The sequence below is a fragment of the Myiozetetes cayanensis genome, unplaced genomic scaffold, assembly GCF_022539395.1.
Source record: "Myiozetetes cayanensis isolate MyiCay16 unplaced genomic scaffold, myiCay2020 scf1, whole genome shotgun sequence".
NCBI lineage: Eukaryota > Metazoa > Chordata > Aves > Passeriformes > Tyrannidae > Myiozetetes > Myiozetetes cayanensis.
Window position 1 is genome coordinate 38443466 of NW_026086604.1, and position 23208 is coordinate 38466673.

Sequence of the window (23208 nt, forward strand, 5' to 3'; positions counted from 1 at the left end):
ATAAATTCCGTGACTGTAAAGGAAAAACAAGATTCTCTATGTTGAACATTTTTTGTGTGACGGTGGCAGTTGCTAACAAATAAGTTGGAAATAGTATGATGACACTTGAGCTTTGTCAGACAAGAACTGTTTGATAAATACTTACAGAGCAAGCTTTTCTAGTCAACCTGTGCAAGGAAGAAAACATGGCTCTTCTGGTGAGGGGAAAACAATTGAAATAGAAGTAGTTTTGTTATAAACCTTTTTCCAGGCAGAAAATTTCTCAGCATTTAAAGTTTCTTGCATAGTTTTTTATATATAAACCTTTTAACTCAACTTATATTAATGCCCTTCAGAAAACATTCTTTTTTTCTACTAAGAGCATGAGTCTATTTTTAGCCTATGTGTAGGTCCTTTGGTAGAATTATTTCCTAAGAGTTACTTAAAGATGCACAACTGATTTTTTTGTTGTTGTTGTTTAAGACTACAAACATTTACTATCAATTACTGAGTGCTCTGTTTGGGGACCTTTCTAAAGGAACAAGTCCAAAAATTGTGTTAAAAATGATTGCAAATTGGGTGCCAAGTAGACATTTTCACAGCTGTTTACAACACATATACACGGGGCAGGCACAGGTGGGTTTGCATAACCTTCCTCACACTACATGCCCTTTAGTCTTTGTACCTGATTGTGACACTTACAAAAAATTTCTTTGAGAAAATGTAATAATTGTCTTTTTGTACTCACCAAGTTATATCTGGACTTTATTAAAACAACTACAACTGTGGTAGCGCTGTCTGTGAGGTAGGTGTGTCCAAGTAGGAGTTGAAATAAAATGTGGTTTCACTTAATGTTAGTTTATGGCTGAGCAGCAGCCTTCACCCTTCCCTCTTCTGTCCCCAAGGTGAAAAGAACAGTTTCTTTTGCCCAGCAAGAGATGAATTCCAAGAACTAGATCCAACAATACATCTATTCTATTCATGCTTTACTTTGGTTACCTAAATCCAAAATTAAAACTCTCTAAAAGTGAGCTTTGGATGCACCTCTGTTCAGCAGTTTTCCCAGCTGTCTGAAGTTGCCCTCCTCGGTCGGAGACGGTGCAAAGTCTGAAGGATATATGGGAGAAGGATGGCAGAGATGGGACTGGGGCTGTGTCTCTTTTCTCCAACTGACCGTCTTCTGTAAGCAAGGCTAGAGGATTTTGTTCAGAAAACACGACTTCTGTATCCCTTATTAGAAGACACTTCTTCACATACTGTGTTATCTCATTCAGGAGAAAGTATGGGTTTTAAAATACTGTGTACTGAATAGTTCTTTTTGAACTGCAGCCCAATTGCACTTTCCAAGCATTTCAAAGGAAGTACCTAGTTTTTATCCAGAGCGCGGGATTCCACTTGTGGTCACATATGTGAATTTTAAATTGAAACTTACAACCCATGCTAGCCTGGGCAGAACTGAAATTCATAAATGTGAAGTCTTTGTTCTGCAAAATGTGGTTGTATTACCTTTCAGGGACACGCTTTTGGAAATAGATCTTGAAATAACAGTCATTTGTATAAACAACCTGAGGAGTTTCACCTCTCTAAGTACAATATCATGCAGCTATATATTAGCTTCTGTTTTGCTACATCATCACTAACCTTGAACTGTTTTACCATTTTAAAAGGTTTGGGATTAATTTAGTTATAACATTAGTCTAGAAAATCTTCCATTAATGTCATTGAAACAATACTCATATCTTCTATGGCAAAAGACACGTGCTCCTAAGTACTGCTTAGAGCAAAATTGTTAAAAAATTTACTTCACATTGTGAGAGTCTTTCTTACCACTTTCTCTTTTTTTTCAGATACGCTTTGTAATAAGGAACTGCATAAGTACATGATGCTGGTGTGATAAATTTTAATCTAACTTTATATAGTAAAGCCCTTCAGAGTACCTACATATATGGGGTTTTTTTCCTTCACTTATATTGTGCTAATGACTTTGGAATTTAAAGGTCACTGTAAAGCACAATATGTTGGCTGAAGAAGCCCATGCAATTTTAATAGTGCTTAGCAGGCTGGTGAAAAGAGCAATCTTTAACAGTATGCATGTTCTGTGGGAGTTACTGCTTTATGATGTGCAGACATTGAAGGAAAAATGCCAGTGGACTGGAAAGTTGTTAGAGCTTAATGATATCCTGCAGTTAGATAAATGCCAAGGCAAACCAACCGTGCTCATTTTCAAGCTAGGATAAATTGATTTTGTGATAATTTCTTACCTGATTAATTATAAACAATATGTCAATATGATTATTTTTTCCTGCTATTCATGTAACAGCTTGTCTATGGTAAATTCTCCTTTTCAGTGCACCTCACTGTTGCCCTGAGAACTTTGTGCATCATGAGCAAGTAATAGGAATGAAATGTAGTTAAAAACCTGTCTTCCGTGTGGGAGGGTTTTTTGTTTTTTCTCTTCCCCCTCCTCCTCCCACCTCCATGACTTCAATTCAATCAAGCATTAACCAACCTCAAAATAACAAGATATTTAGGGGAGTGTGTTGTTTGGGTTTTTAGGAGATACTCTCAGGATATCTAGGAATCTGCATACCCAACCATTGGGGTTGGGTACAAGCCTAAGCCTAAAGCACAGCATTAAGTTTGTTAAGATACTTCAGGTAAAACGCACGTTGCAAATGTCAACGTATTGTAATGCAGAAGTAAAATGAAAATTGGAGAATTTTAATTGCTTAGAAGTTGTGGCACATAAAAAATAAGCTTAGAAATTATTACTTTCTTATTTTAATAATTTAATGTTAACCGTAGAACTGCCCAAGCCATTATAGGTTTCTCTCTCCTCTGATTTCATTGTGTCTTTTTTCTTTTTCTTGCAGAATAATAGAATTTACTGTTTGATATGAAGTGTGAGTGTTTGGTCTGTCTTTCAGCTTTTAATGAAATATCTTTGCAGGGAAGAGAAATAACTTAAAAAGAAATTAAGTCCTTCATTTCATGAGATGACATGCTTTGAAGTTTTTGTCATCTAGACATATCATCTTTCCAACAAGCCGAATTTGACCTAGTTAAACTTAATTTATCAACTTAGAGTTTTAGAGCAGTCTTACCCACCCTGATTAAGACAAGTACAGCATCATGAGTTCAACTGCAAGCTCCTCATGAAGAGATGTAGTTTGTTTTGTTGAAGTTACTACTTATCATGTAATACTTCATGTAAACTGAAATTGTACTGATAGTGCTTTGGATGGATGCATTTAATAAAAATTCAGCTGAGATAACCAGTGTTGATAGGTTAAGCAGTGGCAAGCACTAACTGAACTATGGCTTAAGTTGCTATATATGGAAGGATTTCCTCCTAATTTAATTGTGCTGCAGAGGGCAAAACCATGTTGATTTGCTCTCTAGTTTTTTGTTTGTTTGTTGTTTGTTTACTTTTTTGTGCTGACATATTGAATAGTGTTATATTGTTGGAAGGAGATGATGAAAACTGGTAATGGAATCATAGACTGATTTGGGTGGTGATGGAACTTAACCCAGTACTAACCCCCCTGTCGTGGGCAGGGACACCTCCCACTGACCATGTTGCTCAGTGCCCCATCCAACCTGGCCTTGAACTGGTCCATAGTATTGTTAAGTTACCACATATTGGATCTTCTCCTGTGATGCTGTGTAATGAAATATTTCATCATTAATTTGTTTTATAATGCAAATGCAGTAAGGGGAGAATATGTCTCCTGCCAAGTGTATTGAGGAAACAATTAAATTGATCTCTCAAGTACTATTATGTTATTCCCATTTCTATTTTTTTAGAGAAAGTCCCCATTTTGTACTTCCCACAGTGCTGGAATTAGGCAAAGTGTAGGTTTTGGAAGGGCTACAGTACACATCATTGAACTGTACCTGTCTGGTTCTCCCTTTCTAGGGGTATTTTTTTTTCCTGTTTCCTGTATATAATTTTGTAACTATATGTGCCATTTGGTGTCATTTAAATAAATATTTTAAAAAATGCAATTCAGTGGAAATCCACTATAAAATCCAGAGTTTAATATAGTGGAATTGTAGTGAATCTTGTAATTTAAAAGAATATATTAGAATTACAGACCTACACACAGATTATGTGGATTCAACTTACTTTCTTCCTGGTATTTCCTGTGATTAATGGTTTAGAGATATGACAAGAAATCAAGTGTAATGCTTTGGGGGTACCAGTAATTGAACATTGTTTATTACTGGATAGAGCTAGTGCTGTCAGTCTGAAATAGTGCTGTGTCAGAACACAACAGTTCAAGCTTCCTGCTTTTATTAATTAAATTGTGTGTGTATGTGTAATAGAAACCTTACAAGATCTGTCAGGTAATGGGAGAATTTAATATGTACAGAACCAAGATGGCTGATGGTGCCATCCTCATGGGTGTGAATAGTGAAGGATTTTACACATACCTACTGAGGGAAGAGAATAATGTGTGGCAATTCTTGTGCTTTATTTTGGAATTTGAATGCCCAGACACATCTTCCTCTGAAGTAAATAATTTAACTTTATAAACATCAACAATAGGAACTTAATGCTTTCAGCAGATTTTAGTAGTAAAATAATAACTCTTCAAAAGATTTTTTTTTTTAATAGGCAGCATTATTTCAACCAGTAACTTTAATAAACTTGAGGTTGCTGTGCTGATTTCCATTAGCACACCGTGTACACATTAATTATACCAAAACAGGTGGAGTGTACCTATGCCAGGTATGATGGCATTGCCTGGAGTAAGTATTGACAGTAATATTTTTACTTGGGTCACAGTGTGGATAGGGAAACTGGTTTGGTTTTCAAGACAATTCTAACACTCCACTTAAAAATTAATTTTAGTTTTCACGCTCAGTTGGCATTTGTACCTCAGACATACACTGTAACAATTTTTCTTCTGAATAGTGTTTTGTGTTTGAAAAAATACTGCATTTTTTGAACAACATCTTCTCTTCATTATGTTCATTCCCTTTTGCAAAGTAACACTGAATTTGATCAGAAACTGTATTTAGCTGATTGTGACAGAGCCTGCCAGTGCGGATTTAAATAATTCAGTCTGTAGTAAAACTTGCCTGAGTTATTTTCAGGTAGATATCTGATTAATTCTAAATTCCCTGTGGATTTGTGTAGCCCAGAGTTCCATTTGTTTTAAAATAAATACATTTAAGAAAAAATTCTATGCTTCAATGGGTTTTTCAGATAAGGACCGAAGCAAATCCTTATAAATAGCAGAGTTCATAAACCGTGGGTAAGAGTCTCTGTGCATTAAGGTATAGATTTGAAGCTGTGCGTCATCAAAGGTGTGTTGTGAGGGTTCCAGCATATTTCGGTTAATCACTTCTCTTACTCTGGAGTCCAGACTGACCTGTGTGTTAAAATAGAAAGTCATGTAAATAATAGTGGTGAATAGTACAGGTGAGGTTTTAGGTTTCTTTTATAGGCTGAAAAAGTGATCTTTTTACCAATTCAGCTGGTGTCCTCCATGAGTGTAAAAACTGATAAATATACTTAGGCAAAATTGACTGTGTTAAAATTTGGAAGAAGTAGTATCTTGAGTATGGATACAGAAATGTCCTCACTGAGGTATCTTACTTGAAGAAGGCTGCCTGCAATCCCATTATTACTGAAGCCTTAGAGACCAGTGGGTTATTTCCAGGCCGACTTCCTGCTCTGTAGTAGAGAGGATTTGTAATTTTTTGTGAAGGTTCATTTCCTGGAGTGCTGTTGTAAAGAGGCTGAATTTGGAGTAAGGAGTATGACGCAGTCGGAAAATGTAACCTGGGAAGCTGTTGCTTAATCAAATTCCTGTTAAAGAGCAGGGTGAATTGATGTGAACCACAGGTTCACATCAATTGATATAATTGATACGTATATGTATAATTATATATATATAATTGATATATTGGTATATTATAATTCCATACAACATACAAGTAATTTTTTTTTTCTACAAGGCTCTAGTGTCTGTAGAAAGACATTAGTATTATGAGAATAGACTGACTAGGTTTAAACAGCGTTTCTATAAGTATGTAAGTATAGCTTGCACCACAAACAATTAAGTTGCAGTTTTGCAAGGATATTGAAAGGTTTAAAATTCCAGCCTGCTTGGCAGTTCAAACTGAACAGAGGTGTCTTTTAAACCTGGCATATTTGCTAACAGCAAAGTGATGAGTAGTTTTGGAAATTTTCAGGAAGTCGTTGTGTTTGTTCTGTGGCATATTTTGTGAGCTGCTCTTTGAGCGATTTGCAAATAACACTTTATTTGTGGTTAATGTGCTTTTGGAGACACGTACACTGCCTTCCTGGTGCAATGAGAAAAGAAAATGATTTGTCCAACAAATAAAATTTAAGTTGAGCAAGGATAACATGATAACGTGTATTTGTGGCTCAAACTGAAAATTCCATGTCAGCATGCCATGGTAGCATAGGATGCGCTTTCTTCCAACCAGTGAAAGTAGTTTTGACCATTTCACCTCAGTGATGGGTGCCTCCTTCCCCTAAATCCCTACTTGATGGAAGTGGACTGGAGGGCGTGAAAAAAGTTCTCCCTGACTATGGGTGTAGCTTTAAGCAAGTTAGAACTTCTGTGCAAAGCAGCATCAAAGAATGTATTAGGAAAAGTAATATACCTCTTTTGGAGAAAGGATAGAAATATAATCTTCATAAATTAGCCTTGCTTTTTCTTCAATGACACTTTTGTTGGATTCTTGCTTTAGTTCCTCACAGGCCATCCAGAAAAGCATGTTTTCCTCGCTGAATTCTGTTCGTAGAAATTCACGAAAAGCATTTCTGCCAGCTGGTGTAAGCATCAACTTGTCAAATGACTGAGCCCAGGCATTTACTTCTTCGAGAGTAGGAGCAGGGCTTGAGGAGGAAGAAGAGCACAAGAAGAGAGAAATAAATGATTGTTACTCAAGCTATTTGCAGCTGGGAGGCGGTATCTGCCATCACGATGGAACAAAATCGTAAGGTTCATGGGGCTCTGATTCCTCAGTGGAACTACCCAAGTGTAAACTCTTTGTTTTTTGAAAGTGTGCTTATCAAAAGCTCTGATGCAGGTGATTCTCAGCGCTTTGATGCAGAAATTGCAGTTTACTTCTTAAAGTAATTGCAACAAAGAAGTACCTCTGCAACAGCTACGCGTTTTTTTCTATACCTAATAATCCTTGTTGTTGTTAAAAATTGAATAAAAATCTGTATAAAGAAGCAATGATTTAAACACTATGAAAGGTAATGGCCTGTATATTACCATTTTGCAGGTGCTTTTACCTGTTTGAACAATTCTGAAAAGACTGTTGCCTAACTCTTGGGAGGATCTGAGCTCCTTTTTATTCTATTATGTTTGTAAGGCTGAGCACTGCCAGTTAACCTCATTACATAGTTGCTGGGTGGGAACAGGATGTATTTTCAAATTATTTCAGAAAAGAAGGAGACTATTTACATGTTGGCTTTGATCTATCGTGTTATGAGAGTAGTTACATGTGGTTACATCCTGCATATAAACAAGGTAAAATATTATAGATCAGACCTTTGGAGGTAAAAAACAGATGACAAGTAGATAATAGATATTTTTGTATTTCAGGTTATTCACTGAAATTACTTAGTATGGTTTGTTGGGTTTCATTTTAGCTTGACAGAACACTTAATAAAGACCATACCTTTCCTCGCAGTTTGGAATACCCTCTGCTTGTAGTTCATGAGATGTTGTCCTTGCTCTCTCTTCTTCTTGATTTCTAACAGTAAGGCTGCAAGGTAGCAAACAAAATTTTAGTCAACTTTGTAGAGAAAAATTCTGAACACAGATATTAAAAAAAAACCTAAAAGGACAGAAGCTAATGACAGCCACATTAGCCATAGTTAAACTCTGACCTTAATTTTACAGTTGTATAAACTTGGCGAACTTGAGTGTAGCTGAATGCTGTTTGATATTGAATCACATAGACTTTCTACAGAGGGATCGTATATCCATAGAACATCTCAAGTTGTAAGGGACTCATAAGGATCATCAGGTCCAATTCCCTATATATGTGTATACACAAGTATATATATGTATATGGGATATATATGTATACATGCCTACTCTTTATTGCATATCAAATCTATTCTCTGTTGATGCTTATTATACTGTGTATGCTCAATGCACTGTTTTTGCTTAGGTTAGACCTGATGCGCTGGTTTTATGTGAGTTAGATTTCAAGGTGCTTTTGAATTTGTTTATTTAGGGGTTTTGTTTCCTCCTTGGCTAATTTTTTTTATAGCCATAGGGGCACAATGAGGACTAAGACTCTGGTTTGGAGTGGTAATACCATGTTACAAGAAAGCCAGAGTTCAGAAGCTGGATACAAGTTTTAACTAAGCTAGAGACTTCTCTGTGTGATGTTGGAAAAGTAAACATCTTTCAGGGTTCAGATATAGATACAGCCGGATTGTGTGGTAATTAATTGCAGCTTTAAGAAAGTTCTAGTATATGCTTCAAAATGTGAGGCTGGAGCACAAAGAGTGAATCTATCATTGCTGAATATTGTTTTGAGTATGTCTGACAGGAAGCACTTGTTTGTAGCATTACCAAAAAAAAAAAAAAAGTTTGCTTTGTAGTTGTAGATGATTCTTTTTCATTTGAAACTGGATTTGACAAAATACACTTTGTTTTTAGGGAATTCCTTTTTAGGGAATGGAGACTACATTCCAGTATATTTAGGTCTTCATAACTTAGGAAGAAATACATGTGCATAGACACACACATTCATATAATCTGTAAACCTGCTTAAAATAGGTCAAGAAGAAAAAGTCCCAGTGAATTATATAACCTGTAATTTATATGAAATGTGTCCTCCAGCTGAAATAAAGCAACACAGTTGTTACAATTTGATAAATATCAAACAATTTCTTCATTTGTATCTTACCTTTCATCCATGCTCATGTTCTAAGTTTTGTTACCTTAATCCTGAAGAGTCTCATTTATTTCTAATGAGATTTTTTGTTAAACCACTTAATTTTTCTGCCCTTTCTGCCTTCTAAACTCTTGGCTAAGTCTTCTTTGCAGCCTTACTATTTTACTGGGTATCTCGTTCTCCTGCTTTGCCTACTCTTAGTCCATAATTTGCAGAGACCTGCTTTTTTCTTTGCCAGGGCAAAGGAAAGGTTTCCTGTTGGAGAGCAGATACTGCAAACAGGGTTTTTTTTGGCGACATCTGAACCATACATTCAAACCAATGAACTATTTGAATTTACCTTTCTAGAAAAAAGTAAGTAGAAAACCTACTTCTCTATTCTTTTGGGTTATGTAGATCTCAAGCATTTACTACCCTTTTTACTGGCCTTTTTTGTATATGTAAAGTGATATATTATATATTCCTCACACACAGACAAGAAGCAATATTCTTGTGGGAGCTATTTGTGGATTGAGGGGAACCAACAGATCCAACAGAAAGGATTACAGTCTTCATAGGATAATGCAGAAAAGGGGAAAAAGACAAAAGGAATAACAAAAGCTTCCCTAAGAGAACACAACATGGCTCAGAAAATTACTTACAGGCAGGTTCTTTCCCTAGAAATGTAAATGATAAAGAGACTAGTGCAACACTACATCCTCTCAGGATCTGGAAGAGTAACAGGCTGGAGGCTTGAGTTTTGGCTGTAGGAATGAACACAGGCTTTGAGCATCCAGCTGAGAATCTCATTTAATTTCATTCTAAATCTACTATTAAGAGTATGCTGAATAATGGATGTTCAGCTGCATGACTCATGTAGACTGTTATTTTTATTTTTATTCATAATTTTTCTGTTCCAAGTGCATGGGCTATTTTGAGGAAAGGGTCTATGAATAGGGAATATAAATAGCTTAATTACGGTTTGTTTTGCATTTCTTGCTACTAGAAAACAATTGTTCTCAAAAAAAAAAAAAATCAGGAATTATTTTAAAGCTAAAACAAGCTGCTCTGTTTCAGAGCCTGTACTGGTTTCCCAGATGATTCCAAAATGCAAATAGGAGTTTAAAGCATCATGAAATTTGGGTACTTTCACACACCCTATTGAGTAAATTGCTTTCTTTGAATTGTTTGAATAGTGACGTGCACAGAAAATGAGCATTCTGGAAAATATCAGGTAAAATGTCAAAAAAGCACTTTATCAACAATTTAAAAGGTAAAATGCAAATTTTATGTACTCTTAGATAAATGTGTTTTGTTTTTTCCTTTTATGGAAAAACATGTTTGTGTAATGAGGCTCTGGACTGAGCCACTTGCAATTGCACTGGACAGCTGATGAGATGGCACTGGAATTTGTGTGGGATGCTTTAACATAGATGTCATTCTTCAAGGTAGCAAACTCTGAGCCTGCACAGACACAGTACTTAATACCTCTTTGAACTCTACCTTAGTTTACCTCTAAGCTCCTGCTGAAAAGCTTTTTAGTGTACCAGAGTACTGGGCATTTGTAAAAAACCCCTCCAAGCAGCCTTTTATTCTTGCAAACTATTCATTGTTTGCATTGTCTTGGCTTCTGCTGAGCTGAGTACCTATACCAAAGAAACAATCAGCTTGCTCTTCCCTTGCCTTCTAATGGTATTCTCCAAAGCATTTGCCACGAGGTGCTATTGGAAAATTGGTAGAATAGGTTACTAGCGTGGGCTCTAAGTCTGTTTATGACTTCTTCACCTCAGTGCCAGGTTTGCTTGCTCTGAAGTGGTTGAGTTGTGGATGGTGAGTTTATAAGATGCACTCTGCTTGCTGTCAGTGTTTTGGTTGAACTCCTATGGCTGTTTAAGACTTTTTCTTAATTTCAATGCAAGTTCTGGTCTCAGCCATTAAACATACAGTATGGGAAGATTTACTTCAGTTTTGAATGAAATCACGTGGATCTAGAGGAGCTGGTAAGAAAGTGAAGGTGAACACATCATTAATTTAAGGAATCAAGTGATTACGTGTCCTTTTTTGCTTTGATTCCCTGATAGATTTTCTTCCTTAATACCCTGTAATGGGAGTTCTTCAGAATTATTTCTGCTTTACTGCTCATTTTCAGCAAGTATCCACAATGTTTAAAGTCTCTGATTCCAAGGATTAGCTTCATATGAATTGCAGGTGCCATGAGTTGGCAGCACTAATTAATGACAACAGATCCAGTTGCCTTCGGGGAGGAAAAGAACAATGCTGGGCACCTGGTTATTCATTTTCTGACCTACAAATTCTTTCACCTTCCGCTATCTCTCATTGTTGAGTCCCAAATCTAAATCTAAAGCTGTGATACATTCTGATATTGCTTTCAGTTTTTAGTGGAAGCCTTGGTGAATCTCAATGCTGAGGAGAACCAGTCCTGCACAGAACACACCTTCCATTGCACAGTACTGACAACAAAAGTAAGATACTGTGCAAATATTTTCTTAAAAATCTGTTATTTCAATGGCAGGGCAAAGAAAGAGTAGACTGAAGTAGAAGGTTGTGCACAGTCATCTCTCACAGTCCCAGATTTGCAGAATTACACAGGTGTTTTGTTTGGCTTCTGTTGTCCTATATACTAGCTATGCGTTCCTTCCCTGCAATTCTGTTCCCCAGAGGTTTTAAGGAGAGGGGTTACCATGAGCAGCTGCAGCAACAGCACCAACAAAAGCAGCAGGCATTGGACCCTCGATTTCCTGTGCTGAGCTGAGCCTGTGCAGCACCTGGGGTGTCCTGGGTTGTAGACATCTGCCGTTTGCGCATCTCCGTCCTCTCTGATCCCATGGGCTGCAAGACAGCAAAAGAAGGGGGAAGTAAGAAATCTATCTTTTTTTTTTTTTTCCCTTTTGTTTGCTTTAGAAGTCTTACCAAGAAGTGCAGAAGGCCACAGCTACAAAGGAATTGAAAAGCTAAACACCTGATTTCCCCCCATGGAATCTCTTAGGTGTTGAATCCTTTGGAAGATTCACTCATTTAAGTGCTGAGGGGGAAGGCAAAGGGCTAGTGAATTCTGCAAATGGGTGGGAATACAATGAGAAGGGAGTGGTGATGCAGAGAGCAAAACATACAAGGGAGGGTCTTGAAGAGCTCTTGGCACAGTGGTATATAAGCCTAGGAGTTGAAAAGTGTTTCATGAGGTTTTGACTTTAAGGCAAATCCTAAAGCAAATGATACAAAACAGAGGGAGTTAGGGCCTCTTTTTTTCTTTTTTCTTTTTTTTTTCCCCCCACTCTTTTTCTTACATTTGATTAGCCAGGGCACAGACTTAATGATGCTTGAGTGAGACACCTGAGCTCTCCTGAAAATCTGGTCTTTGTTGAGTACTGAGGATGTTTCAAACCTGCTGGTTGCCCTTGTAGCAAAGGGGGTAGTGCCAGTGCTCACTTGTCCATTGTAGGCCTGACTGCCACAGTTTTTAAAAATGCTTTTTTCTCAAGGAGGAGTCGAGTGCTTCTGTGAACATGAGGAGAAAACACACAACTAGATGATAATAATTACAGTATTTTGGTTGACCCCCAACTGAAGACAGTGTGAAACAATTTTTGATGGATGCACTGTTTGGGGTTTTTTTTGCGCTGTTCTAGGAAACCTTTTTGGAGCCTGCATTTTGCAGATTATGCAGAGAATTGGTGTTGATGAAGTCCCCTTAAAGTCCCTGTCCCTTTCTGACCTATCTTTGAGCTTCATATTTGCTCTACAGCACTTAATAATGCTCTCCCTATTATGCTGAGGGTTGTGCCATATGTGACAGATGTCTTTTATAGATGAAATGCCAGCTTGTACAAAAATGAGTCTTTCTTCATTTTATTTGTATTTGACTTTTGAATACATAACTAGTCATCCTCCTATGTCACGAGATCCCTTTGTGTGTAGGTTTGTTTCAGGTTGCTAAACCTTTTTAGGCCGTGACAGTTGTAGGGGAATTAAAATTAGCTGCTACCAATTTTGAGTTCTTTTTTAAATTGATAATTTAATATCAGACTTGAATCTAATGAAATGAATACTGGAGGGTTAGAAGTTGCCTTCGTTTCTAAGATGTTCAGCCAGGTTTAGGAAATACTGTTGTTGTAACTTGAGGGGGAAGGTACAGACGTTGTCATGTACTTGACAGAAGTGTCAGGAGAAGAAAGGAGGTTATTTTATCTGAGTGCAGCATTACATTTTGCTGCACTTCGGCTACTGGATTTTTTTTGTTAATGTTGAATTTCTTTCTGTCTTACAGAGCTTAGCAGTTTTTGTATTTGTGAGAACCACCCACTCTCCCAAGAGACAAATGCATGACATGGTGAGCAGAAGATGCACCTGTTTTGAAGGAGGAATAAAATACAAGAACAACAGTACAGATAGAAATTATAACCCATATAGATAGAAATTATAACCCATTTTGAAACTCTGTAGACCTAACTGACAAGCAATACCTGAATGACCAGAAATAGAATATCAGAAAAAGAACATAGTTCCCCACCCCCGCCAACCTTTCTCATTTCAAAATGTGGAAGAATAAATGTGAAATGTAGAATGAATTTGTAGATTCAAATTTCTTTCCTTCAGAGTTTCAGATTCACAGGAATAGAATGAAACTCTTAAGTGTTAATTTCCTTCCAGATACCTGTACTTTTTTATATAGAGCCTTTTCACAATTTCAGTTAGAAAGTGACAGTATAATAAAGCATTATTGGAAGACTAATATATCTAACATTATTTCAAGCTGTTTTGGACAGTAAAGATTTGTTATTGATTAGAAAAATGTAGCTTGAATTCAGATGTGCTGTTTATATAGCCTAATCCATAGGCTCTTGAGATGTTTTATGTAGATGGTTCACTCATTCATATCTCTAATCCATATTTCAATTGAGCAGATAGTGATCTGAGTAGAAAATTTTGTTCCTGTTGTCTGCTTTTTCCCAAGGAGAAAGGTATAGGATGGGGAAAATAGGAAGAATACACTCTCCCTCCCTGCCTCATTCCATCGTGACTTAATTCAAGAGATCTTTCTGGATCCATTGTTACCATTTCAGGTGGTTCTTTGTAATTTTCTTTGACATCTTTAATGAAAGGGAAGAATATGTAAGTACCTGCATGGCAAAAACTGCCCAGCAGCATCATGTCTTTGTTTCACTTCTGAATCATAGAGCATCTAACTATGACTTCTGCAGAAAAAATAATCTGTGGGAGAAGCAGATACGTTGCATCAAGTGAGGGTTTTGTTTCATCCTCTAACCAGAATTGCAAAATAAAGTTGACCCTCATATTTACAGAATGACTTGTTGCAAAGGTATTGTCCAAGTTTGTAATGCCAGACATGAGACCTGAATGCACAGTAGGACGTAGCCTCTGCCTAAGTTATGTCACATTTTCTTATCTATCTTTAATAGATATACACTGGCTTTCTAGATTTCTTTGCTTTTCAGAAAAAAAAAAAAAAAGAAAAAAAAGAAAAAAAAAAAAGGAAAAGGTAAAGCAGTGAAGCCCAAACCCTGCAATTTTGCAGCTGTACATGGTGATACAGTTCCCTGTCTGCTGCTTTTGCTCTTACATAAGCTGCTTCTTGCCTGGAATAGAGGCAAAGCCACAGACACTGAGTTTGTGTAAGTCATCTAAGGATTCATTTTCAAAGAAAAGTACCTTAAGTGTTAAGGCTATCAGAGTATGACTGTAGACAGGGAAGTATATTGATCTTGGAAGGTGTATGGCAAAAAGTCATAGAGATGAAGCAAGTTGTCTGAGATGCAGTGAGCTAATGACAGAGCCATGAATGAGACACAAACAGAAAAGCTTTGTTTTATGTATGTAGATGTGTTTCTGCTACTTCTAGTATATCCAGAATGTCACTATGGGACATGGAAGTTTTCCATCACACTTTGCTGCTTCTTGGTGCAACCACCATGGCTGTATAATGAGCCTTGCCAGGCAACTGCTTGAATTACTGTTTTGAGTTGTGCTGTGTGCAGGAATGGCTAGTAGATTTATCAGTTACCCCAGTGAATATTATTTGTAGGAATTAACAAAATTTCTTGCTTCTTTATAGTACAAGCCACACTAGCAGCAGTTTGAACAATTGGTTGACTGACTTGTGGATCTGTGGGAATTGAGGTCCTTATTTTTTTTGCCCCCAGTAGACTCCAAGTGTCAGGACAAAAAGGAGAGAGTTTTTCTAGACCTCCTAGTAAAAAGGTCTTCTCTTAATATAATTTTACAGTTGTTAATTTGGGACATCAGATGGTCTGACTGGGTCATGCAGTAAGTGTAAAACCAATTAGAAAATCTAGTACCTGTGTTCTTTGCATCAATGATGATACTTGCAATATATATTAGTTGAAGAATTATTCACCTGTAGCTCCTGATGCTATAGCACATGGTCCTGTTGACCACTTCAAGTTTATTATCCCACAGTACTAGGCCAAGGATTACGAACTGTAATCAAAGTGAGTGGAAGTGTGACTCCTAATTTTGCAAGAGGGCTTTCCTTTTTTCTAGGCTGATATTGTGGGTGATCAGGTTGTTTTAAGAATGAAAAGTCAGAATTGTCAACAGCATTTTGATCTAATAGCTTACCTTAAAACTTCTACAGGAATGACATATTGATACTTAACATTTAGCTAAAAAGTTTTCTTTTCTTATCTTGTCTGATAATACCTTCAGCAGACCCACAAATGGTAGAGTGGGGAAGTAGCTGAAGAGGCACATGGATATTGCTCCCCCCTTCCAGCTGCTGCATTTCATAAGGAGTTTAAGAGGTAGCCTAAACCTCTTTCCACAACCTCAGTGTGATGCTTAAATAACCATCTCTGTTTATTTAAGCCAGTAGTGCAGTGTTGCAAAAAAATTCATGTATGGAGCTGGGCAGGGAAAACAATTAGTTGCAGCAATCAACTTTGGAGCTCAAGGAGCCTGAGAACTGAATTGTGTATAAAACTAAGCGCGTTCAAGGGTGGGGGAGAGTTCAAAGCAATTATTTGACTGTAGAACAAAAGAGTCCATTCGTGAGGAAAGCAAGGTATACAGCCATCCTCCTACACCTGCTGCTGTCAGGTAGATCACACAAATCTGACATGAGACTGTTTTTTAGGTAATATGGCATTGAAGTGGGAAAGAACCTGTGATTGAACAGATTTCTCCTTGTAGAGAAATTTTATAATGCAGTTAGCAAAGAATTAATTAACTGGGTCAATTTTTTTGTAAATGTGACTGCAAATATTCTTCAATCACCTTATTAGCAGGTGTGCACTTTGAAAGTGGCAGTTGGTAAATTTAACTTGTTGTCACAGCAGCCTCCCAGGACAGTTACTTGTTTGGTCAGCTGACACTCTGGAGATAAAAACCAAGATGGAGATGTTCTTTCTAAGGTTTTCAGTTTGCCTGGCATGCAATTGGTATTTAGTTTTAAATGGATTTTTTACTGACCAGTATTTTCTGTTTCCTTTCTCTTGCCAATTAAATATAAGTATGTCCATCAACAAAGAGGATGTATTCTTTGGAATGTCAAAATCTTGTTGTGATGAGAGAAAATTCTATCCTAGTTTTTATTCATTCAATTTTAAAGTATTATGTTAATTACTTATAATGTGCATTAATGCTAATTTCATGTACATTAATGGAAAATGACATTTTTCAGCTACTGAAAAATTTTATAATTTCCCTATGGTCAGTGAAGACAAGGGAATTTATACTGGATACCAGCTGAGGATCTGATCTGGTACTTGTATTTATGCTGCAGGAAAAAGTGACTTCAAATCTTGGGTTGGACTTAACTCCACGTGGTGCTGAGCAGAGGTGTTCTGAATTGTCTGAAATGCCTTTCTTCAAAATCTCCTTCTGCTTCCTGAATGCATTTAAACAGTTGGTTACAGTGAGAATTTTACCTTGTCACCAAAAATGACTTTTTCCATCTTACTAAGGGAATAATGTGTATCAGTGTGCATGAACTATTGTTCTTTGTTTCTGCTCTCTTTGGACAATTTTGCATTTATGCTTTGAGAGAACTCTTGTTTTAACTATACATTAATTTTAGAGGTAGATTTTTTTTTTCCAAGGTAGTTTAGTTATGTTTAGATTCTTCAATACATTTATTTAAATAGTTGGAGATACAGACCTGTGAGGTGCTGTTCTTGAGATCCTTGCAGGTTCAGGAACATCAAGATCCCTCAGGTTCAAGCTCAAATCACTGCTCTGCTTTTGTTTGGGCTTTGATTCTTTGGTTTTATGGTTGTTTTTTTAAGTCACTTGAGTAGTCACACTGAGTTCTAGTGCTTTCCCTCATTAGGACTGAGGCAAGGTTATATTGCTGCTTCAAGGTAAGTGAGAAAAGTCTAGCAGCAGAACTTACCTCTGAGCCCCAATGGACAGTTTCAGCAACCTGTTTTGTGACATTTTGTCCCCTAAGACACCTGGCATTCCTATACCTTGGATGCTTCCTGGTCTCTTGTTTGTGTTTAATTCCCTATTACCTTTAACTCCCTTACTAGGTTGCTGGGCTACAACAGAGCTCCATAACCTAAAATTTGCCTCATTGAGGAATAATAAGCCTATCAAATATTGTCTTTCTCTAGGTTATCTCGTTGACACCAAACTGGAAATTTCACTGCTCTAAACGCCCTGTACCTCCTTTATCCTCTCAGATTTCCAGACCTCTCAGAAGGTGCTATGAGAATGAACAAATTGTATGAGAATCCTCTGTGCTGGATGTTCTCTGCACTTTGAGAACTAGGGTCTGTCTTCTTTGTCCCCACCATCTGGAGCAGCTACATGCCTTGTGAAAATGGGTTAGAGAAGAAAACACAGAAGATTAGAAAACTGGAGATAGGCTGCTATCTTGTTCATGCTCTCTTTGAACCCAGCCTGGGTACAGTTCTAGCCAATAGCTAGGTATAACATGAAATGTTATCTCTGTGTTCAATTATCAGTTTGACTGCCCAAAGTAATCACAGCACTCCCAAAGACACCCATGTCTGCTTGCTGAGAGCTTGGGTAGCAACAATTTAATAGAAAAAAATATTACTTTTTCATTCCTATGGATAGGGAAGGGCTAAATCTGATGATTCTTGGGTAGTCGACGGGGTCTGATTTTTGCTAATATTGCATCACTGTGAGGAATCAAATCCTTCAACAGGACAGTCAGTGTCCAGATGGCAAGAGGAGTTTCTGTTGCAAAGGTCTTCATAGTGATGGTGTTGGCTGGATCAGATGGGACTCTGAATCATGGGTTACTGTGCAGTTACATCCAGCTGTCTCGTGTTCTTTGGGGCTGCCCCATACAAAACATCATCTACCTACCTGAACTGTGTACGCAATGTCCTACATTGTGTACCTTTCTGCATCTGCAAGAAGTTTCTCTGACTACATACAAGTGACTTGCTACTTGCAAGTCTCCTCTGACTACCTGCAATCTATGCAGAATTGGACTGATTTTGTAGCCTTGGAGTCTCTACCCTAGATGTTAATCAGCACCTTGAAACATAAAGAAACTTGTCTTAGGCACAGCAGGTCCTGCCTGGAGGAATCCACACAACTGTCCCCACTCTGCATGGAAAGCACCAATAAGTCAAACCCCTAAATGAGGACAGGGAGTAGGAGTTGAGTTGATCAGCTTGTCTCCAGTTGGTTCACTGTTTCAAGTCAATCTAACGTAGCATCTATGCAGATGCCAGAGTTTCTGTGTCTCCCAGGGAAAGAGATGTCCTTCTCTATGTAATGATAATAACAAATTTAGTCCATTATAAAATTGTCCCTAAAGAACAATGAAACAAAAGTAGAGGAAAGTTAATGGCTTCTTATCCAGCAAGATAGCATTTATGAATCATATTAAAAAGTAGATGCTCATATTATTTGATGCTAATAAATAAGAAAAGAAAAAAAAAGTCCAAGGATTAAAGAAAGCTACTACTTTTAAAGAAACACTACTTTTGACAATAGTGGAAAAACTACTGTATGCTTTAAGAGTAGTGTTGAGGTGGTGAAGTAAGTATGTCTGTCATACCTTTTCCACTCCAAAGCATGCCTAACATTCAGACTATGAAGCATTTCTGTATGTAACCTTATAAACATAAAGGAGTGTAAAGGTCAGGAGTGAAAATTATTTCCCTGTTTAAAAACACCTCAGATGATATCTGGCTTAGTTGTAACATTTATAGTATTTGCTAATGTCTCAGCAGAAAGGTGGGTTACAAGAATATAGCATTCCCAAAGGAGGAATATTTAAAATCTAAGCCACAAATGTCAAATTTAAAAACCAAACCAAAACCAAACCTCGGACAAATACAAAAAAACCAAAACCAAAAACAAACAAACAAACAAAACCCACACCAAAACAAAAACAACCAAAAAAACCAAAACAACAACAACAACAAAACAAACAAAAAAACCCCACCAAGAATGTGCAGAAGATTGTAGTCAATAACTTTATACTTTTATCCTCATTTTATGCTGGAGCACAATGACATTTTCTCAGCTCAAAATGGAAATATTCTATTACTTAAACATAATTTCTTAGACATAAGGTTTCCTTCTTGTACATGTTACAGTCAGGCAGGTGTGCAAGCTTTTAACTTGTCCTCAGGGCTGATTTGCATGACCACAGCATGAAGCTTTCACAGTAACTCCACAGCCTGAGAAGCCCTGTGCTATAATGCTAGCTGGCAGCCACTTGGATTGAGTGCACAGATGTGGATCATATAGTGCAATTATTTTTGAGTAAATACTTCAGGCCTGATCCAAACCCCATTAAAGCAATGGAAACCACCTATTGGTGTCAGTGAGCTTTAGGGAAGGTTAGGTAACTCTCACAATTGCTGCTTTGTCTTTGGATCCTCACGACAGTGATAACCAGCGAATTGGAAGAGATTCTGTCCTTATCTACTAATGTCATGAGAGACTTGCAGCAGCTGGGGTCAAGCTCCAAGTAAATCTCTGGATCTATATTTTAACAATTCAGATATACATGGAGCTGCAACATACTCCCACTGAAGCCTGTGGCAGTTTATTGTCAGCTGAAATATGAACAGGAAACTCGATGCTCGTGCTTCTTCCTCTTCATTGACAAATGTGACAAGCAGGCTTTCTGCATCAAGCAGTGTGCTATTTTAGACAGAGAAGAATTCTAATATATGCTAATGAACTCACCCACACATGTGCACATGCTTTAGGCATAGTTGTCGGATTGCCCACTTAGTAAGTTGAGAGCAAGAGCTCTTTGAAAGTTATTTTCTATTACTGGAGATTTGGTGCATTGTGGTGAGGTGACTGAGATGGCTGAGAGTTTGTAAATGCAAGACAGAGGTTAGCAGAGAGGAGACTGGCAATGACATGGAATAAACCAGCTTTTTATGTCATTGCTGTGCCCAAGTCTGTCAAAGGCTTAAGTGGATAAACTTGCAAAAGTGTTGTCCTTCCATGAGTTTAACTAACAATTCTGGGATGCTTTTTTGTCAAATGTCTGGAAATTGAGTGCCTTTACCTATTTGACCTAATTTATTTTTCCAGAGGAGCAGCAGCTCACAGGAGCTGAGTTCATCTATCCAGCTTAAAATATTACTTTACATTTCAAAGGGAATGGCTGAAAGTGTATCACACCCGCATAGTAACAGGTAATGGTGCCTTGATCACATCACCTCCAGCTGAGGCATTTTTCTACCAATGGCTGAGACGTCTTCTCCTCCTTTTTCTTTGGTATTCGGTGCTGCCCAGCTGGCCAATACATCAGCCCACTGTCTGCAAAAAACTTCCTGCACTAAAGTCTTTCTGTGAGTAAAATCTGACTTTCTTGTTAAGAAACTGACTTGCTCAGGGTTTCAGTGGGATTTTTGTGGGGTGAGGTGTTTTTGGTTTTGTTTTGTTTTCCTTAGAGAGATGCCTTATATCTCCTCTGGATAAAGAATTGCTTTACTTTGGATTTTATCACAAGAGATTTAATTGAAAATATTACTCTAACATGTAGTTAGCAGGGTCACTGTCTGTCATTATTTCTTCTGTAATATGGGAAAGACATGAGAGAATTCTTTACCAGCTGCATGGAAAAAGCAACCTGTTGTTCCAGTCCAGCTGATTATGTGGATGCTATGACAGTGGAGCAGTATGAATATAAGTACGGATATAACTTTGTCCCATGCTGAGTCCCTTCACAAACTGGGTCATTGCAAACTGCAATTAAGTTAAATCAGTGTCAAGTCCTTCTCTGCACAGCACAGGCTTTTGGCATCCCTTTCCTTGTCTTCTATGGCAGCTGGAGTCGACCTCACTGGATTTATGTCAGTCACACTGCCTGATCAGCTCTCTTGGAAGCAAAAACAACCAAAAAACCCCTCAGGTTTCTCCAGTGTTGGAAGTTTTACTGTGGCTTCAACCCTGATTTGGCTGCCTCTGATGTCAGAGAAAGTATCTGCTCCTGGTTATTTTTATGTAGCTTGCTTAAAAAAAAAAAAAAATCATTCATCCTAATGTTTTACAAACCTCTCTACTATGCAGTGAAACTGCTGCATGTAGCAGATTACTCTACTTACTCCCATCATCTCCTACTGAGGGCTTGGTTGCATTGTGCTTAATTATGAATGGTCTCCAAAAAGCCCATTTTACTGTACTATGAAGTGACTCATATCACACAGAAGCTCTGACAACTCGCACCGGGTACTGGAGGCACATGGCGCTGTATTAGTTGGTGACTCATTTCATGTTGTACTCAGTGGTGAGATCTGACTCACACTGAACTGTGTGAGGCGCTGAGTGACATTGTACTGGTCTGAAAGCTGGTTTGAATTGGGATGACTCACCCTGGAGTGCATTAAACGGTGATTCACATACTGTTTCCTATTGATTCCGATTGTCGCGATTCACTTCGGATTGTACTACGCTGGCATCTGGCTGCTCTGGCAGGGCAGGCACTGTCATAGTGACACTCTGCCTTGTGAGCTCAGCTATACTGCCAAATGGCACAGTATCAACCAGGAGGAGTATTACCAAAGTCAATTTAAAGCTGAAGTAAGATCAGAAATTGGCTTAGCACACCTTCACTTTGGCCATGACACTTTATGGGCATCTATGCTTCACCTGGCTCTGACAAGCTTTGAAATATGCCTACAAACAGCAAGTGGAGAGTCACGAATGTCTAGCTAAGAACCCTCCTGCTTCTGAATGCCAGGAGATCTCTGGAGTATTTCCAAGACTTGCTGCCTCCTTTGTCATTTTTCTGAGTGACACAAAGATGAGATGAACTTTCATAAGTGACTGACTACTGGTAGTTGCTTAAACATTTCAAGTTCATCAACTTGTGACCTGGACTCAAGAGCTACGGGCACCTTATATTCTGAAAACTCCTTCCTCGTACTTTAAACTCAGCCATCAGACATCGCTACTCACTCTGAAATATGTTCAGTGTTCTGTCCAAGGGGTAAAGAGGTGTGTAACAGCTGAGGTGATGCTTCCATGGTTAACTATTTGGGACCCAGAGTAAAGATATCAAAGTAAGAATTAATGTAAAGGGTAGATAAGAAATTAAAGGGGAAATAAAGTAACCGTTCTCTCACCTTTAAGCATTTTATAAAACATAGTGCAAGTTTTACAGTCAGTTGTCTGAACATGCTTTGAGTTTAGAAAGACGCTCCTAATTTTAAACTGACCACACCTAGGACTGAGGTCCGAGCTGATACTGATTCTGATGCCCATTTATTTGAACCAGTTCTTGGTTCCACAGTACAGCAGAGGTGTAACTAGCATCATTGGACGTAGCTCTGGAGAGCCCTGGATGTGTTGCTAATGTTCTGTTTGTGCAGTGAGCACGGAGGTACAAGTAGACTCCTCACTGTTATGTCATAGCGATGGTATAGTATGAAAAATTTTGATTTTACATTTTTCAACAGCAAAAATGAAATAATGGAACAGTTGCATCAAGTAAATTACATTGGTATTAAATTACTGTAATTCTTACTGGAATGTACAAGGATAATCTTATTTCACTTTCTGCATTTGTGTCCAATTTTCATTACCTACTTTTTCTTGCCCACTGACATTACCTAATGACAGAGCTCAGGAAGAGCTTTTTCTCTCCCAGGAGGATGCATGATGAGGCAGGCTAATACTGGAAGAGTCGCTATGGAAGCACTCGCCTGTTGCTGCTCATCTTTCCAACTTCGCAGGGGAGCTCAGGGCCCCGAGATAGGACGCACCGCGGGACAGCCTTCACGGCGGGGCGCGGGGGGGCGGGTGTTGCCTTAACTTCGGTCGCACTCGTGAGGAGAGGCAGAAGGGCCCCTGAAAGCATGGCAGGGGCCGAGCCGAGGTGTTACCTGCGCT

The 23208-nt window shown here is 38.1% G+C and overlaps 1 protein-coding gene across 7 annotated transcripts in view; it reads right to left on the reverse strand.

The window, feature by feature from the left end:
* Window positions 1-3399: 3399 nt before the first annotated feature.
* The window catches only part of RGS20 (regulator of G protein signaling 20), a 49527-nt gene continuing 29718 nt past the window's right edge, over window positions 3400-23208 (reverse strand). For 4 of the 7 annotated variants that reach the window (XM_050328515.1, XM_050328549.1, XM_050328524.1 and 1 more), the window contains exons 2-5: window positions 11567-11715; window positions 7654-7740; window positions 6625-6859; window positions 3400-5360 (exon numbers count right to left, since the gene is read on the reverse strand). In XM_050328515.1, the coding sequence (XP_050184472.1) occupies window positions 5172-5360; window positions 6625-6859; window positions 7654-7740; window positions 11567-11715 (660 nt within the window). In that variant the 3' untranslated portion in view covers window positions 3400-5171. Of the gene's footprint in view, window positions 5361-6624; window positions 6860-7653; window positions 7741-11566; window positions 11716-12170; window positions 18700-23208 lie in introns of those variants that run through there. The other 3 variants (XM_050328532.1, XM_050328563.1, XM_050328558.1) reach the window with 3 other exon arrangements.